This window comes from Eutrema salsugineum, unplaced genomic scaffold (genome assembly GCF_000478725.1).
Source record: "Eutrema salsugineum unplaced genomic scaffold, Eutsalg1_0 scaffold_10, whole genome shotgun sequence".
Taxonomy (NCBI): Eukaryota; Viridiplantae; Streptophyta; class Magnoliopsida; order Brassicales; family Brassicaceae; genus Eutrema; species Eutrema salsugineum.
The window spans coordinates 7,509,639-7,524,184 of NW_006256908.1; the positions used below are offsets into that span (position 1 = coordinate 7,509,639).

A 14,546-nucleotide genomic window follows, 5' to 3' on the forward strand; every position below is an offset into this window, starting at 1 on the left:
CCCTCTAATAGAAAGTTTCCTCATATAAAAACTTTCCTCATATAGAAATTTTCCCGACATAGAAACTTTCCTCATTTAGAAAATTACCCAAATTAGAAACTTTCCAAATTTAGAAACTTTCCTAAAATAGAAATATTCTCAAAATAGAAAGTTTCATCATCAGCATTCAAAATTTTCTCAAAACAATCCCTAACAAAATCAATCTCATGTTTCAGATGTCAAACATTCAGAAATGTGAATTCGAGGCCCTTCACGTCTCCGGGGATAACTACCTCGAGTGGGCCCTAGACATGCGCTTGTTCCTTGCATCGAAAGAACTCGATGCGTGTATTACCGACGGTAACACCGCATCCCGTAAGGGACAGTCTCAGGCGATATGTCACATACGCCATCATCTGGCCCCGAGCCTTAAGCAGCAATATCTCACTCTTGAGAATCCACTTGAATTGTGGCAAGCGCTGAAAAAGCGATATGACCATCAGAAAATGGTCCAGTTGCCTCAGGCAGATTTCGACTGGAAGAACCTTCGGTTCCAGGACTACAAATCCGTAGATGATTAACAACGAACTCTTTCGTATTGTTGCCATCCGGAAACTCTGTGGCGAGGATGTGACAGATAATGATCTCCTCGAGAAAACATTATCCACATTCAGCACAGAGAATGTTGTGCTTCAACAACAATACCGTGCAATGAAACACACATTGTACGAAAACTTGTTGTCTTGTCTTCTCCTCGCTGAGAAGAATAACCAGCTGCTTATGAGGAACAGCGCTATGAGGCCCCCGGGATCGACTCCTGTCCCAGCTTCTCGTCAAGAGTCCTACCATGTTCAACCCGATAGATCCTCAGATCACCGCCGTGGACGTGGTAATGGACGTGGTAATGGCCGAGGACATGGACGTGGAAGACGTGGACGCGGACATGGTCGTGGCAACCGACCTAACCTCAGTTATGGTCCTGGTCGTGGTCGAGGCATCACCAAGCCGACCCGCCACACCAACCCCGATCACTCTGCTTGTACCAGATGTGGGATGTTCAACCACCCAACAAAGCAATGTCGCACCCCCAAGATCCACTGCGATCTATACCAGAAGTACGGAAAAGCTCCTGCTGAAGCCAACATGACTCAGCCAGTCGATGCTGCTAACCTGGAAGGTGACGACCTCCTTGATGATGAGAACACCACAAACGAGCAGACCGACCCCATGGACTATGAAACAGCTGATCTCCTCGATTAATTCAATCATCTGAAACTCTGATACAATTTGATTTTGTTCTTTATTTTTTTCATTTTGGGATTTGTTTCATTTTTTTTTTTTCCATTTGCCTTTATTCTCAGACACTGCTTTACTTTATGATTTATCACATTTTCTGAATTCCTCAATACTGAATTCTATCTTCTATTCATAATGAAGCACACCAGCAAATGGAAACCATAGTCGTAGATAGTGGATCCAGCCACACTATCTTAAGAAACAAAAGTTACTTCATAAACCTAACCTATCAAACCGCAAATATTAGCACCATCGCGGGTCCCTCAAACCTTATCGAAGGATATGGCCATGCCTATGTGTTGCTATCAAATGGCACACAACTTGAAATACCAGATGCTCTATATTCTCCTAGTTCGAAGAGAAATCTTCTGAGCTTCAAGGATATAAGACAGAATGGTTTCCACATAGAAACCCAAGGTCAAGGGAACAAAGAATCCCTCCTAGTCACTAAAACCGTAGACGGCCATAAACAAATCCTCGAAACCATACCCGCGCTCTCTACTGGACTTTACCATGCTAAAGTCAGTATGATTGAAGCTAAGACCACTCTCAAAGCCCGGTTTACTGATTATACTATTTGGCACGACCGGCTCGGTCATCCCGGTGCAAATATGATGCGTAAACTAATTCAAAACTCTCAAGGGCATACCCTCAAAGAAAACCGAGCTTATCCTAACCACCTCATGTGCACAGCTTGTTCTCAAGGCAAATTGATCACTCGGCCTTCACCAGTTAAAATCTCTAAACAAACACTTCATTTCCTAGAAAGAATCCAGGGCGATATCTGTGGACCTATACATCCATCTTCCGGACCATTCCGGTACTTCATGGTCCTTATAGACGCATCGACCCGTTGGTCATATGTTTGTCTCTTGTCCTCTCGGAACCAAGCCTTCGCTAGGTTCTTGGCCCAAATCATAAAATTGCGGGCCCATTTCCCTGACTTCCCACTAAAGTCTATCCGCCTTGACAATGCTGGTGAATTTACCTCACAAGCGTTTAATGACTACTGTATGGCCATGGGGGTAACCGTGAAACATCCTGTAGCACATGTCCATACTCAAAATGGATTGGCTGAATCATTCATTAAACGCATTCAATGGATAGCCCGACCATTACTCATGAGATCAAAGCTCCCGGCCTCAGCATGGGGACATGCAGTATTACATGCTGCTGAACTCATACGCATCCAGCCATCTAGTGAACACAAATATTCCCCATCCCAACTACTCTCGGGTCATGAGCCAGACATCTCCCATCTCAAAACATTTGGGTGTTCAGTATATGTACCCATTGCTCCACCACATTGAACCAAAATGGGACCTCAAAGAAGGATGGGAATATATGTTGGTTTTGACTCTCCCACCATCATAAGATATCTCGAGCCAACCACTGGAGATCTCTTCAAGGCCAGATATGCGGATTGCCAATTCGATGAATCGGTATATCCCTCTTTAGGTGGTGAGACAAACAAGCTGGTCAAAGATCTTTCATGGAATCAAACATCATTAAATTGGCAAGATCCACGGACTCTAGAATGTGATTCAGAGATCCAAAAGATTATTCATTATCAAAAGCTAGCTAATCAATTGCCAGATTCCTTTGCTGACCCGACCAAAGTAACCAAATCGTACATCCCAGCTTGTAATGCACCAGTACGAATAGCTGTCCCAACGGGACAGACCCAAGTTGCTACAGAGTCTGCACCACGTCTCAAACGGGGCAGACCTCTCGGTTCCAAAGATAAGAATCCCCGGAAATCAAAGAAAGGTGCAATAACCGAAACCGGGATTCCTGCAATATCAGACATAGCCGCGGCTGAGACTCAATCTAATGAACCCTCAATGGAAGTTCGGGACGCCGAATCTCCAGGTTCAGAAGATAACAATGAGATCTCCATCAATTACAATATGTCCGGAATACAATGGAATCGAAAAGAAGTCGACTTAAATGCACTCTTTGCATACAAAGTAGCATTTGATGTTGCGCTCACGCAAGAGGATCTAGAACCCACGTCAATAACACAGTGTACACATCGAACAGATTGGCTAAAATGGAAAGAAGCCATAAACGTGGAGTTAAAGAGTCTCAAACTCAGAAACGTGTTCGGTCCGATCATCCGGACCCCATCACACATCAAGCCAGTGGGCCACAAATGGGTCTTTGTGCGCAAAAGGAACGAACTCGGTGAAGTCGTTCGATACAAAGCACGGCTTATAGCACAAGGATTCTCACAGAGACCCGGAATCGATTATGAGGAGACTTATTCTCCAGTGGTGGATGCAACAACATTCCGATTCCTCATAAGTCTGGCCATAAGAGAAAATCTTGATCTGCGGTTAATGGATGTTGTAACCGCATATCTCTATGGGCCCCTGGACAACGAAATATATATGAGACTCCCAGATGGCATTGAACTAAAAGACAAAAATGCATCTCGAGATCAATACTGCATCAGGCTGAACAAATCTTTGTATGGACTGAAACAAAGTGGGCGTATGTGGTACAACCGCCTCAGCGATTACCTCATCAAAGAAGGCTACAAAAATGACCCCATCAGTCCATGCATCTTCATCAAGAAGTACTCAAACAAAGGATTTGTAATCATAGCAGTATACGTGGATGATCTAAACATCCTCGGAACATCTGGTGAGATCTCCCAAACAGTCGACTGCTTAAAAGCAGAATTCGAAATGAAAAACCTAGGCAAAACAAAGTACTGTTTGGGATTACAACTTGAGTACATCAAAGGAGGAATCCTTGTGCATCAATCGGCTTATATCGAAAAGGTACTCAAGCGATTTAATATGGACCAAGCTCACCCATTGACCAGCCCAATGGTAGTTAGAAGCTTAAGTGATGACCCTCTTGGTCCCAAAAAGGATGATGAAGAAATCCTTGGTCCTGAAAAGCCATACCTCAGTGCTGTAGGAGCGTTAATGTACCTGGCTAGTCACACTAGACCAGACATATGTTTCGCCGTGAACCTCCTCGCTCGATATAGTTCATCTCCAACTCAGAGGCACTGGAACGGTATAAAACATCTCCTAAGATACCTTCGAGGTAATCAAGACTTAGGACTCTTCTATACTAACCAAAATAAAGATGGGTTAGTCGGCTTCGCCGATGCAGGATATCTATCAGATCCGCACACTGCCAAGTCTCAAACTGGCTACGTTTTTACGCATGGAGGAACAGCCATCTCTTGGAGATCAATGAAGCAGACACTCACTGCCACTTCATCAAACCATGCTGAAATCCTAGCCATTTATGAGGCTAGTAGGGAATGCGTCTGGCTGCGCTCCATGACTCAGCACATCCGCAGAGATTGTGGTATGGACGAAGACACACAGCCCACGGTGATGTATGAAGACAACGCGGCATGCATAGCTCAGCTCAAGGAAGGATATATCAAAGGAGATCGGACGAAGCACATTCTACCGAAGTTCTTCTCAACCTCAGACTGGTAGAAGGACGGCACTCTCAGCGTTCAGCAGGTCCGATCCAGTGAGAATTCAGCTGACCTCTTCACCAAATCATTGCCTACTTCAACACACCGGAAGCTCGTCAAACAGATAGGAATGTATAGACTTAGAGATCTGCAGTGATGCTACAATCAGGGGGAGTAATGCGTGTTGTACTCTTTTTTCTTCACCATGGTTTTATCCCATTGAGTTTTTTCTGATAAGGTTTTAATGAGGCAACATTCCCCAGCGCATTATCGAAATCCCGATTGAGTAGCTGACCCGGTTCACTCGTCCAAGGGGAAGTGTTATAACACATATCATATATGGACTCTTATACCGGCCCATTAGGCCCATCAGGGCATTGTACTTAACTTAAATTCCCTATATACTTTATATATACATTCCAGTGATTAATAAAGTTTCTAAGTTTTCACAACAAAAATATCTTAGTCAAATCAAAACATGCATTTATGAGTTTTCTAGAATTCAATTATTTTGGCCAAAACATTTATTAGTTTAGTAATCGTAATCTAATTACTGAATAAGTGAATAGTAGAACAAGAGACAAGAGAACGCATCGCCACCGTTAAAAACCAACCCAGATGGAGGAGATCAAACGGCAACTAGCAAGAAGAAAAAAAAAAATAATAACAAAAGTTGCGAATACAGCCAAAAAAAGAAACAGGCACGTGGCGAACGGATGACATCGTTTCTTCAACATCACCGGGCATGTCACTCCATCGTCGCGGTTCAACGGTGCTGGCTCCTAGTATCGTCGCTGTACAACCTGCGGATCACAAACGGTCAAAACATCGATCTTTAGATCTGATCTGAAACACTGATCATGATCACAAAGTCAAGACAAGAACAAGAATTTATAGTACGGACCAGTCGTAGACGGTAGGAGAGTTTGCGTGAGAGGGCTTGTCGAAGAGATCAGTGCCCATTCCTTTAGTGGCTGTGTTACTTCCTGGATTAAATACACTCCTCCACACGTTATCCTTACGCGCCGATACCGGCGTCGTCGGAGTTCCGGGACTTCCCGCCGCCGCTGGCCCAGCCTTGCTGCTGCTCCCTTCTCTTATACCTTTTCCAAGTTCACATAATTAATTATGGAACCATCATATATTATATATACATACATAAAAGCCTACGTAACGGAAGGTCCACAACATAAATATATGTATTAGACATGAGTTAATACAAGTATACAACGTCGACATATGTATGTATACCTTTGATGTCAATGGGATGGGCGGTGATCTTATTGCGGAGGCGGCCAAGGCCATGCTCTGGCTTAGGTCCAGCAAAAGTTTCATCCCACATCTTCCTTATTTGTTTCTTTTCTGCTTTGCTTTTTTTTTTTGTTTGTTGATCTCTTGTTGATATTTTAGTAGTGAGGGATGTCAAGTGTGATGTATTATTTTGAGGACTTCCTTCATCTTTTATAGACCCACAGGTTAAAACTATTTCATAAAATATCTTCTTTTTCACCCATGAAATATCTCCAATACATAAAAATAATTGACAATTGATTGGAATAATATTAAAAGGAAGTTTTGAGTATTTGCATAAAGTAGAGTTTATTTACACAGATAGCATACAAGTTTTCATTCTATCCATATAGTATATCTTACTACTTCCACACTAAGCCATTTACTCACCAGTAAAAAAATAGCCTTTATAGTAGCACATGCTTCTATGTAAAAAAGTGTTTGTTTTTGCGAGTTTGCAACTTACAGGGCGTCAATTTAGAATATAAACACACTATCCATGCATAATTAGGATGCGAATCGCCCATTTAAAATGCATAGTCCAATTTAAAAATGTATACAACCTGAGTAAGTAGTGAGGGAGTAGTGTGGAAATAGAAATATAAAATGAAGAAGATACAGGAGATGTGGATAGAGATGGAGATATGGATAAGGGCAAAGGAGTCATGAAGTGGGACCCTTAAATCATAAGTATCCTATATGGTTTTCGTGGAAAAGTATTATAGGAACAGCGGGAAGTGTTCTAGTATAATGTTATAGAAAATATCAAAGCAACTTCTTGTTTTATAGATTTAAAGGATCCGATCCTGAACTGAAGCAGTAAAAAATTTCAGCGGTTTGAAGCTGCAGTAGAAAAACATAAAAGCTAATCACTAACAAATCTGGATTTGTATGCAAACAAAGAAACAGAGTCAAGATGATCAAGAACGTACCTCAACATTATTCCGTTTCTTTCTCTTTTCTCCTTCATCTGCTTCCGAAGCAAACAAACAGACTAGTAACTATAATATAGCGCTAAGCTCATCTCTATCACATTATTCCATAAGAGTTACAATTAACGAAATATAATCAATTATCTTTCTAAGTGTGAAAAGCTGTTTTAAGCATAAACCAAGTTTTAAAGAGGTCTACATAGTATACACGATTCCTCCAGTTCCAACCTTCTTCCATTATTGGTAGAGGTTAAAGAATGGAGTTCTAAAAAAAATTAGGTGCTAAAGTCCTAACTGAGGAAAAGAAGGATGACATAATTTACAAGAATATCATCAACTTGCGCTCATGCCACCACCGATGTAAGTGGCGTTTGCTTTGATGATACTCTATGAGGGTTTACCGTACTTTTCGACGTACCCCTGCAAATGAACAAGAGGAATTCTCAGATTAATGCAACACCTACTTGTACTTAAGCTTTTGTACCTGCTTAAACAATGTGTAAGCAAGAAAACTCACCTCCACAAGTTTCACAATTTTGGGTGCAGACATACTTAGATATTGCTCCACCGATTCGGTCTCAGTCGGCACCTGGTGGAACTGGACAGCAGTGCTGACTATCTTTTCAGCAGATCTTTTAACTATCATGTTGTGCACATCTTTGGTAAGACGACCCTCACGCCACAATGGTTTCAACATTTCTTTAATGGTTTCCACAACTGCGGTCCGGAACTGTCTCGTCACTTTCGTTCCTGCGTCTGACGACCTCACTTCACCATCTATCTCATCTGATTTCAACATCTTCTGATGTGAAGAACCATCACTTCTATGCCAAGATTCATGCCCTGCAGGTTTGCTTCTTTTTAAAACCACTCTATTCTCTACAGCAGCCGAAGAAGAAATCTCTTTGCTAGGTGTTGTTGCATCATTTTGATCAACCACCGACGTAGCCACCCCTTCCACTACTCCATGTGCAACCAAATTCTTCCTCGCCACAGGTTCTTGGTATTGATTTTGACTGCATGAACTGTTTTTATCATCGTTATTGCAATCCCGTGCTTGCGGATCACTCGCAGAATCACCATCTTTCTGCTGGCGGGTATTTTTCCGGGCGTGTTTTCCTTTACTTGACGATGGAGCATTAAGAGATCTGTCTTCTGGATTCTCTATGAAAGGATCGTAGAGGGCATCAGACGAGGGAAGTATATAAGGTGGAATTGTGAAAGATGCTTTGAAAGGTTCAGAAGGTTCCCAATCATTTGAAGAAACTTTCTTCTCATAGCTAGTAGTGTTGCCTTCTTCTGCATCTTTAACGGATGAAACAGATGTCCCTTGCAGCGTTGGAAGTGATCCAGATCCATACATATTATTCCTGTTTTCAATATTCCTCAAGGTAGAAGCATACTGATTCATAGGAACAGAACTGAACGATGGAACTGTCCAGGCTGGTCCGGAAGACTCCATGTCTGTTTTTCTATAGGAAGTGATCAAAGATCTATTCTCTTGAACAAAGCTGCTTCGCAATGCAAAGGAATTGCTGTTATTATTAAATAGAGACCTGTTCCCAGTGACATCAGCACCACAATTCTGTAGACTCTCTCTTCCCATATTTTGTTGTGAAGGCATAAATCGCATCTCGTTATTGAACGGGAAAACTCTCTGAACACTCGGGGGATTCACCAAAGATATATCCCCTCTGGTATGCAAAGAGGTCACGCCATTGAGCGCCCTTACACCTTCTTTGCCGTCAAGTATTCTTCTTTCTGAATGAACACAAGTGAAATTAATTACTGGGTGATTCATGAAGAGCACTTAGTTAAACCCCCTAGAAGTATTCACCGACCTATATATGACTGGAATTGCCTCCACATAGTATCACTAATATCACAATCTCAAAAGAATGACTTTCTTATGGGACTACATACCTTCAACAGACTGGATACCACTGCTTCCAGCCATATTACTTGCCACCTGTTGTGGACTCGTGTGATTCGAAATCTCGTTCACGTGAACAAACTTGCAGAAGTTCCCCTTGTTACACCAGCCTTTAACAAAAAACTTGCAGACAAGAGCTGCACGTTTTTGTTCTGGTTCATTCCCTGACGGAAAGCTTTGCGCCGCCGTTATACCGGGAGCAGGAAATCTAAGAACCGAGAATCGATCAGTACACTTCAAACCTACTTAGCATCAATGGAAACTTAAGCGGAAGATTTGGATATACCTTGACAAAATTGTGCCTTTTTCATCTTCCAGCTTCTTCCCAATGTTCCCAGATATTTTAAGTGTTGATTTTTCGAAGCTAACGCTTGTACCCTTCATGATCTTTGATTGCTCAGCTGAATGCTTCTTCAAATCTACATGAGACAAAGTTAAATTCAGGATATACAAGGAATCTCTACAAAACAGATAATACAAGAATTTGAGCTAAACCTTTTTATTAATTTCATAATTTTATCTTTAAATCTAGACCAAAAAAACAATGCGTGCAGATTCTCTCTGCTATCATCAGAACAGAGTCAATTGCAATTGGGAAGAGCTGGTCCATCAATTTCAATTCACGAACTTGAAAGCGAAAATCAATCACACCCAATATAGCAAACCAAGAAAGCAAAAATACTAACCGTTCTGGGAATCGGAAGCTTCAATTGGCCTTCCGAGCAATTCAGATTCTCTTGCACTTGTGTGTTTTACCTGCACTTGGACCTCGTCATCGTCAATGTCCATATCGGAATCAGACATCTCGAAGCTTCTCTTATCACGTTTTCCGGCGAGACAGTGGTGAATTATTGCGGCGTTGATCGGGAAACCAAGCTCAGGCGAGTCTCGCGAGTCCTGATCCCCGAGAATACGTTTGGTAGCAACTAGCGAGACCACCATTGATACAATAATATATGTCACTCTTTTATTTGATGGGCCTTCATAGTTATAAGGCCCATATTAATTCCTAAACACACGTAACTTTCCTAATTATAAGGCCCATGTCAATATATCGTAACTGGCTCAACCAAAAGAGAACCGAACCAAAACCGTGGGAAACGTGAAGCGTAGTGGCACGCTATATACAGTAGCACGTTAGTTCCATCATTGTCACTGATATAACCAAATCCTCCGGCACTTTGAGATTCAGTGAAAAGAAAACCCTAATAATCCTTCTTCCGCCGCCGGCTAGTTTTCATGGCGGAACAATCTTCGGAAATCCCCGAAACTCTGTCGTCGAAAATGGAGGCTGTTTCCATCGCATCAACTCAGGCATCTTCTTCTTCTGCTGGATTACAGTGAGTTTTCTTCTTCTTCTTTTGTGTTTTAAGTCTCATCAATTTCGATCTTCGATTATAATGGATTGGATTGAGTTGATTTCTCAAGGAGTGATAGATATTGTAGTGAAAGAATGGGGATTTTCCCTTTTTTATTCCGGGTATAAAGCAATTTAGGAAAAAAATAAGATGGAGAAAAGACGTGGATTTTAAATCTTTGAAATTCTACAGTTTTGAAGTGTTGCATTTTGGTCTGCTTATTGGTTCCAGGATAAGCGAAGATGTGGAGAAGAGATACCAGATTGTTAGGAGCATCGGTGAGGAATGCATTCAGGAGGAAGAGCTTAAGAATCTTCTTGCTAAGAAAGCTGCTCCGATTTGCTACGACGGGTTTGAACCATCTGGAAGGATGCACATTGCTCAGGTCAGTTATCTTTTGTCTGATACGCACTTTTCGATTCATGTGAGCTATATTATTGCTGATCCACCATGATACCCACATTCATTCAAGTTTATTCGATCAATGATTCCTCTCGTCCTAGAAATTGTGAGAAGCTTCTGTTGAATCTGTTTCGTTCTGCTGTTTTCTAATAGGGAGTGATGAAGGTCATCAATGTGAACAAATTGACTTCAGCTGGTTGCCGAGTCAAGATTTGGATTGCTGATTGGTTTGCTCAGTTGAACAACAAAATGGGTGGTGACTTGAAGAAAATCAAAGTGGTTGGAGAATACTTCCAAGAGATTTGGAAGGCTGCTGGGATGAACAATGACAAAGTTGAGTTTTTGTGGTCGTCCGATGAAATTAATGCCAGGGCAGACAAGTACTGGCCTCTTGTGATGGACATTGCTCGCAAAAACAAGCTCCCTAGAATCTTAAGGTTACTTTTTTAGTCTTCCCCATGCTTGGGCCATTGCGTTTATGTGAGGGAAATGATGGGACCTGAATGAGTCTGTTACTTGTCCTTGCAGGTGTGTGCAGATTATGGGACGTAGTGAGACCGATGAACTGAGTGCTGCCCAGATCCTTTACCCATGCATGCAATGTGCAGATATTTTCTTCCTCGAGGTACTTTCATATGTAGTTTGGATGTAGTTTTCTTTAGTCAAGGCTTCTCTTCCTCATGAAACTGTCTTTGAATTCTGTTGCTAGTTAGCTGGAATTGAGTATTTAGCTTTACCTCCGTAGATAGCATAGTACTTTGTTGAAAATACCATATATGATTGGCATATTCTGTTGATGTAAATGGTTGATTTGTACTCAGTGTTATGCTACATTATGTGTATCTGGCTTGTGAATGCTTTTAAAACATTTTTTGTTTCATCTGTAGGCTGATATTTGCCAGCTTGGGATGGATCAAAGAAAAGTAAACGTGCTAGCGAGAGAATACTGTGATGACATAAAGAGGAAAAACAAACCAATAATCTTGTCGCACCGTATGCCCTACATTTTTCTATTTGACTCATGTTACACCATGTATTTCCTGGTCTAGCGTTGATTATCATCTTTTATCTGTAACTGCTTGCAGATATGCTTCCTGGACTCCAACAAGGACAGGAAAAGATGTCCAAAAGTGATCCATTATCTGCCATCTTTATGGAAGATGAGGAGGTAAAAGTAACTTAGCCAATTTTCAAAGTTTACGAAAGGAAAGAATACTCTTTACAGTTGTTGACTTGTTTTTAAATGGACTTGTTGTCATCAGGCTGAAGTTAATGTGAAGATCAAGAAAGCTTACTGTCCTCCGAAAATTGTGCAAGGGAATCCATGCCTTGAATACATCAGATACATCGTTCTACCGTGGTTTGATGAGTTCACAGTTGAGCGAAATGAAGAGTATGGTGGTAACAAGTGAGTCTTTGCCATTATTTTTTCTAACTTTCTGAATTGCTTGCTCAGTGTCTGAATTTTAAACCCGATTTAGATCGCTGTAACTTCTATTTCCTCATTACATGTCACTAGGATGGTGAAATTAATCTTGCTGTGAAAATTCTTGCAAATGTTAGGACATTCAAAAACTTTGAAGAGATTGCTGCTGAATATGAGAGCGGCGAATTGCACCCTGGGGATTTGAAGAAAGGCTTGATGAACGCGTTGAATAAGATCTTGCAAGTAAGTAAAACTTCCTTATTTTACAAGCTTCACGAGTCCCTAGTGAAGAATTTAGCAAAAAAGAAACTGAAACAATTATGAAGTTTGAATTCGTTGATTCAACAACAAAATTCATATTACCTCCCTTTCCCAATATTGCAGCCTGTTCGTGATCATTTCAAAACAGATGAGCGCGCCAAGAATCTGCTCAGACAGATCAAGGTAATAAAAACGTATTATGTTTCCGGGTTTGTTTGTTAATTATATACATAAGAATCTCTCACTCCTTTGGGTTTTGTTTTGTGCAGGCTTACAAAGTCACCAAATAAATTACAGACCAAGAAGCTTACGTGTGTCATTCTTTCAGCAAAACATATCTCGAATTTTATGAAACTTGTATGTGTACTTTTTATTGGGTATTATTATCAGATACTTCTAGTTGCTCTCTCCAATTTTGGAGGTCAATAAACTGCATACTTTTGAAATTACGTAAATTAGAAATCAGTATAATCTCGTATTGATACCGTATGAAATTATTTGTGGAATATATGGAAGAAATAAAATGTCTGTATTTTGAAAGAAAACGTACTTTCTGAAACACTACAATATACAAATATACCGATAAAAATGAGTTGACAAAAAAAATACCAATAAAAATATATGTAAGCCCACATAACACGGGCTCATATAAATGGGCCCATTTGATTCTAAAGAAATGTATTCCCTTTTCCTTTGACGTGGCTACCTCAAATGGCTCCAGTTTCGATTTTTTTTTTTTGGCAAGAAAAAAGATAAGAAAAATTGTAAATTCCACGAAAAAGAATCTCAAAAGTCTCATAAGTCTTGTTATCTAGGGCTTTCTTCTAGAGATCGACAAATTCACAGCCAAAGCAGAGAGCAGATTCTCCATTGATTTTGTTTGTTCGCGATTCTTCAGTCTCAATGGCGTCAAACTCTAGCGACAATTCTCAGCAAAGACCCAGGCAGAGAAACGGACCTCCTCCGCCGCGGAGACAGGGGAGAAATCCGCCGCGTACCCAGTATCAGCCACAACAGCAGACGACGCAGGGCGTGCAGGAGAAGAGGAAACCTGTGTTCGTCAAGGTGGATCAGTTGTCACCAGGCACGAGCGGCCACACTTTGACCGTTAAAGTCGTCGATCAGAATTCCGTTCCTCAGAAGCCAGGCGCTGCCTCTTCTCATCTCCGTCCTGCTCGGATCTCCGAGTGTCTCGTCGGCGACGAGACTGCTTGCATCCTCTTTACCGCTCGCAACGACCAAGGTGAGATAATCCGATTCTTCTCTTCCGAATTCCTGAACATTTCTGTTTTTGAAATTACCTCTATAAACCTTCAACGATCCTTGTGCAATTTCAGTCTGCTCGGATTTGTCTTTTTATCTCAGATAAATCACTAATGGGCAAATGTGAATCAAAATTTAGTGGCGCACCAAATTTGTTCGTAGGCAAATATTCTTGATGCTTGTAAATCGTTATCTTAGTATCAAAACATAAACAATGTTCTATTTTCTTGAAGGATTCCGAGTAACATTGTAGCAGCTATTGTGTTAAGAACTCAAATGTCGGATATTATAGGCTTTTCTCTTGGAACCCGCTTTAATATTACTTATAAGTCTTTGCTAGAGTGTGAGATTTTGTTGATTAAAGACAATCTCTAGGAGTGGTATTCAATTGGTTATTCAAAGTATACAGTGATGGTGGTGCTAATTCAAGTCTTTCTTGCTTTTTTTTCTTATATCTTCTGGATCCAGTGGACTTGATGAAACCAGGAACTACTGTGAATCTGAGGAATGCAAAGATAGATATGTTTAAGGGATCAATGAGGCTTGCTGTTGACAAATGGGGTCGCATAGAGGTCATCGAACCGGCTGACATAACTGTTAAAGAGGATAACAATCTGTCCCTTGTGGAGTACGAGCTCGTCAATGTCGATGAGTAAATGATATCTAACGCCATGTCTAATAGGGTTTTTATTACAAGCGCCACAATGAATTTTGTTTTGCGGTCTGTACTGGAGCCAAATGAAGAAGGGGACGGGAAAATTATGTTTATCTTATGAATGATGTTGCAAGTTTGCTATTTATCTACCGGTAGATTTATGTTGATCTCTGGTTTTGGTGCACGATATATTATCTCGGTGTGTACTCTTTAAGTTGTGGATGCTTTTTTGTAACCTCTGCTATTGTATGGTCCCTTGAACAGAGAGGTTAATGAAAAAAACTTGGTAAAGAGTATTGT

At 41.0% G+C, this 14,546-nt stretch overlaps 4 protein-coding genes across 4 annotated transcripts; 2 read left to right on the forward strand and 2 right to left on the reverse strand.

Annotated features, from left to right (window-relative positions):
- Positions 1 to 5,209: 5,209 nt before the first annotated feature.
- Positions 5,210 to 6,179, reverse strand: LOC18026540 (dormancy-associated protein homolog 1). Its single transcript, XM_006410468.2, has 3 exons — positions 5,978 to 6,179; positions 5,631 to 5,829; positions 5,210 to 5,529 (listed from the first exon to the last, which is right to left on the reverse strand). Exons 1-3 carry the CDS (start codon positions 6,066 to 6,068, stop codon positions 5,493 to 5,495), a joined length of 327 nt encoding a protein of 108 aa, XP_006410531.1. The 5' UTR covers positions 6,069 to 6,179; the 3' UTR covers positions 5,210 to 5,492.
- On the reverse strand, positions 5,973 to 9,801 carry LOC18026568 (protein FRIGIDA-ESSENTIAL 1). Its single transcript, XM_024161039.1, has 6 exons — positions 9,568 to 9,801; positions 9,168 to 9,300; positions 8,872 to 9,089; positions 7,466 to 8,709; positions 6,949 to 7,368; positions 5,973 to 6,859 (listed from the first exon to the last, which is right to left on the reverse strand). Exons 1-5 carry the CDS (start codon positions 9,683 to 9,685, stop codon positions 7,336 to 7,338), a joined length of 1,746 nt encoding a protein of 581 aa, XP_024016807.1. The 5' UTR covers positions 9,686 to 9,801; the 3' UTR covers positions 5,973 to 6,859; positions 6,949 to 7,335.
- A 176-nt stretch (positions 9,802 to 9,977) lies between these two features.
- Positions 9,978 to 12,783, forward strand: LOC18026570 (tyrosine--tRNA ligase 1, cytoplasmic). Its single transcript, XM_006410469.2, has 10 exons — positions 9,978 to 10,221; positions 10,471 to 10,624; positions 10,795 to 11,078; positions 11,170 to 11,266; positions 11,529 to 11,634; positions 11,727 to 11,809; positions 11,904 to 12,049; positions 12,205 to 12,310; positions 12,452 to 12,511; positions 12,598 to 12,783. The coding sequence occupies exons 1-10, from the start codon at positions 10,121 to 10,123 to the stop codon at positions 12,616 to 12,618; spliced, it is 1,158 nt and encodes a 385-aa protein (XP_006410532.1). The 5' UTR covers positions 9,978 to 10,120; the 3' UTR covers positions 12,619 to 12,783.
- A 283-nt stretch (positions 12,784 to 13,066) lies between these two features.
- On the forward strand, positions 13,067 to 14,539 carry LOC18026569 (uncharacterized protein At4g28440). Its single transcript, XM_006410471.2, has 2 exons — positions 13,067 to 13,571; positions 14,060 to 14,539. The coding sequence occupies exons 1-2, from the start codon at positions 13,232 to 13,234 to the stop codon at positions 14,245 to 14,247; spliced, it is 528 nt and encodes a 175-aa protein (XP_006410534.1). The 5' UTR covers positions 13,067 to 13,231; the 3' UTR covers positions 14,248 to 14,539.
- The last annotated feature ends 7 nt before the right edge of the window (positions 14,540 to 14,546 follow it).